The sequence below is a fragment of the Papaver somniferum genome, chromosome 3, assembly GCF_003573695.1.
Source record: "Papaver somniferum cultivar HN1 chromosome 3, ASM357369v1, whole genome shotgun sequence".
Classification (NCBI taxonomy): domain Eukaryota; kingdom Viridiplantae; phylum Streptophyta; class Magnoliopsida; order Ranunculales; family Papaveraceae; genus Papaver; species Papaver somniferum.
This window is the reverse complement of record NC_039360.1, coordinates 136,003,830-136,007,249: the sequence shown is the minus strand read 5'-3', so window position 1 is coordinate 136,007,249 and position 3,420 is coordinate 136,003,830. Positions and strand designations below refer to the sequence as shown.

General features: G+C 40.7%; 1 protein-coding gene across 1 annotated transcript; it reads left to right on the top strand.

Moving 5' to 3' along the window:
• Positions 1-1,411: 1,411 nt before the first annotated feature.
• On the top strand, positions 1,412-1,885 carry LOC113360012 (uncharacterized mitochondrial protein AtMg00860-like). Its single transcript, XM_026603566.1, has one exon. It carries the CDS (start codon positions 1,412-1,414, stop codon positions 1,883-1,885), a length of 474 nt encoding a protein of 157 aa, XP_026459351.1.
• The last annotated feature ends 1,535 nt before the right edge of the window (positions 1,886-3,420 follow it).

Here is a 3,420-nt window from a genome sequence, read left to right as displayed (position 1 = left end):
AACCACCTCAAATAAGCGTCCTAATCTCACTCCATTGGTCACTATACCAATTGTTACCAGTCCAGCAACAAGTCCTAAACTACAGTCAGTAAAGAGACTCACAGATGCTGAAATGCGTGCAAAAATGGAGAAAGGACTGTGATGAAACTTACACTAAGGGTCATAAATGCAATAATAAGCAATTGTACATGATTATAGCAGATGATGAAGAAGTGTCACAAACTGTACATGCAAAAGAAGGGTCTACTGCAACTATTGTAGAAATGGAGGAGGAAATGCAAATCTCTGTACATGCCCTAGATGGATCAATTTCCCATTCAACCATCAAACTCAAAGGCTTGGTCAAGAAACAAGAACTCACCATCTTAGTCGACAGTGGCAGTACTCACAATTTCTTGGATCCCAAAGCTACACAAAGGAGTGGAAGCTTGATCAGTTCTACACAACCACTACAAGTGGCAGTAGCAGATGGCAACAAGTTACTTAGCCAAGCAAAGTGTCCTGCATTCACTTGGAGTATGCAAGACCATACATTCTCTCATGACTTGCACATTCTAGAATTGGGGGGTTATGATATGGTGCTGGGTGTGGACTGGATGCGCGAACTCAGTCCTATGGTCTTCGATTTTAAGAAACTCATTATTAAGTTTCAGCACCAAGGGAAGGAGATTGAATTGACAGGCCAACAATAAGAGGCTACATTATCCCAAATGTCAGGTTCCATGTTAAAGAGATTACTAAAAAAAGGCACTCAAGGTCCCATGGGACAATTCTTTTCTCTCCAAGCCAACACTACTCTGGAGGTTATAGATGCACCAATTGCTGCAGTTCTAGAGAAGTTTCCTGACATTTTTCAAACACCTACCACACTTCCACCGGAGAGAGCTCATGATCACCACATCAATTTACTTCCAAATGCTACTCCACCAAATATGTAGCCTTATAGAGTACCATATCTGCAGCAGGAAGTGATTGAGAACCTAGTCCAAGAAATGTTACAAGCAGAACTCATACAACCCAGCCGTAACCCTTTTGCATCACCAGTCATCTTAGTTAAAAGAAGGACAGAGGGTGGAGATTCTGCGTCGACTATCGTAAAATCAATGCAATCACAGTAAAAGATAAGTACCCTATACCAGTTATCGATGAATTGCTTGATGAATTATCTGGTGCTACTATATTCACCAAACTAGGTCTTCTTGCTAGGTATCACCAGATTAGGGTATACTTAGATGATATTGGTAAGACTGCATTTCGTACACACCACGGGCATTATGAGTTTATAGTGATGCCTTTTGGGCTCACTAATGCTCCGGCAACTTTTCAATCACTCATGAATGATATTTTTCGCCCATACCTTCGCAAATTTATCCTCGTCTTCTTCGATGACATACTAATCTATAGTAAAGACATGGTTTCACATTGTCAGCATCTACATATTACACTTTCTATCCTCAAAAGTCACTCCCTGTTTGTTAAGCGTAGTAAATGTTCATTTGGTCAATCCCAAATAGAGTTTTTAGGTTATGTAATCAACAGCAAGGGTGTCTCAGCTGACCCAGCCAAAATCGAGTGTACGGTGAACTGGCCTAGACCAACTACCACTAAGGGTCTTCGTGGATTTCTAGGATTGATAGGTTATTATCGTAAACTTGTCAAGGATTATGGACTTATTTTTCAACCACTCACAATATTGCTTAAGAAAGGAAATTTTTCTTGGAATACGGTGGCAGAATCAGCTTTTGAGTTACTCAAAAAAGTTGTCACTTCTACTCCAATGTTGGTTTTGCCAGATTTTAGCAAGGAGTTTGTGGTGGAAACAGATGCTAGTGACACAGGTGTTAGGGCAGTGTTAATGCAAGAAGGAAGGCATGTTGCTTTCTAAAGCAAAGGACTGGGTATCCGATACACTGCACTTTCCACTTACGAAAAGGAGTTAATGGCCATAGTTCTTGCCGTCACCAAATGAAGACCTTACTTATTTGGCTCCCATTTTAGGATTTTTAGAGCAACCACAGTGGACGATCAAACCCATGAATATGGTCCAGAGACGAGACACAGTGGGACGGATTAAAGAGTAAAAGCTAGACCAAAACCAAATTCCATACTATATTTGGTCTGGGACCAAGACCAAAATCAAATATAGTCGAGCGAACGTATAATGTACGTTTGTTAGTAGGCAAAGTTATAAAGTACGCTTCATGTGAAGCGGTTGTATATTTCTCGTTCCATGGTGAGGCGAAGTTATAAAGTACGCTTCGATGGAGCGTTGGTAAAATGTACTCCCGATTAGGCGTAAGTAAAATGTACACCCCATGACAGGCGTTGGTATTAGGTCCGCCCCACAGGCGCACGTATTAACTAATTCGTTTCGGCATTAACTAATTCGTTTCGGCCTGCTTTGCTAAACAATCCTTATCTTTTGAAATAATTTGAGTTATTTGAGTTCAATTATTTGAAAGAAACACAAATTGCATTTAATTAATATAAATTTATTTTTCTTATTAAGGACAGTATGGAAAAAAATTGAAAAAAAAATACCATTTCCTAATTTGTGTACAATGACACGTGAAAGTGAAGGCAGTTATGGCGACACCAAGCACACAACTAAACTGAACTAAGACCCATCAGGCGTACATATTGGATTTTCCAATGTGGGGCGTTGATTATAAGTCCGTCCCACACCCAGCGTGCATAAAGTCCACGCTCTACAACGGGCGAACAATATACATACGCTCCATCCAGGCGTGCATAATACCTACGCCCCTCAGCAAACGAATGTAATATTTCTGCTCGATCAAATATAGTCCACTACCGTAGCGTAGTGACACGGACTAAACCCAAAATTTGGTCTTTTTTTGGTATTTGGTCTTTGGTTTTGATCGCACCACTGCAGTTGCTCTTACGGACCATCAAAGCCTAAAATTCTTCATGGAGCAGCAGTTACAAAACTTACTCCAGCAGAAATGGCTCACTAGGCTGTTGGAATACAACTTCTCTTTATGTTACAAAAAAGGCTCAGAGAATCGCGTAGCTGATGCTCTGTCTCGTGCTAGTTGTTCTTCCTTATCTGCGACTCAACCAAAATGGCTCGAAGAAGTGATTACTAGCTACGTGGTTGACCCTCTTTCCTCAGATTGGATTCCCAAGCTCATTATTTCTCCTCAAAATGATGAGGGTTATACTTACATTAATTGTCTTCTGAAGTTGCAGGGCAGGATATATATTGGCACCAGTGGTATAGTACGACAAAAAAATTCTTGCACTTGTTCATTCCTAAGTCATTGGAGGACACTCAGGCATACAAGCCAGTTATCAAAGAGCCAAGTCATTCTTCCGTTGGCCTGGCATGAAGAAGAGCTTAATTGAATTCGTTCGCAACTGCGACATTTGCCAACAACATAAAGTGGAACATCAGCT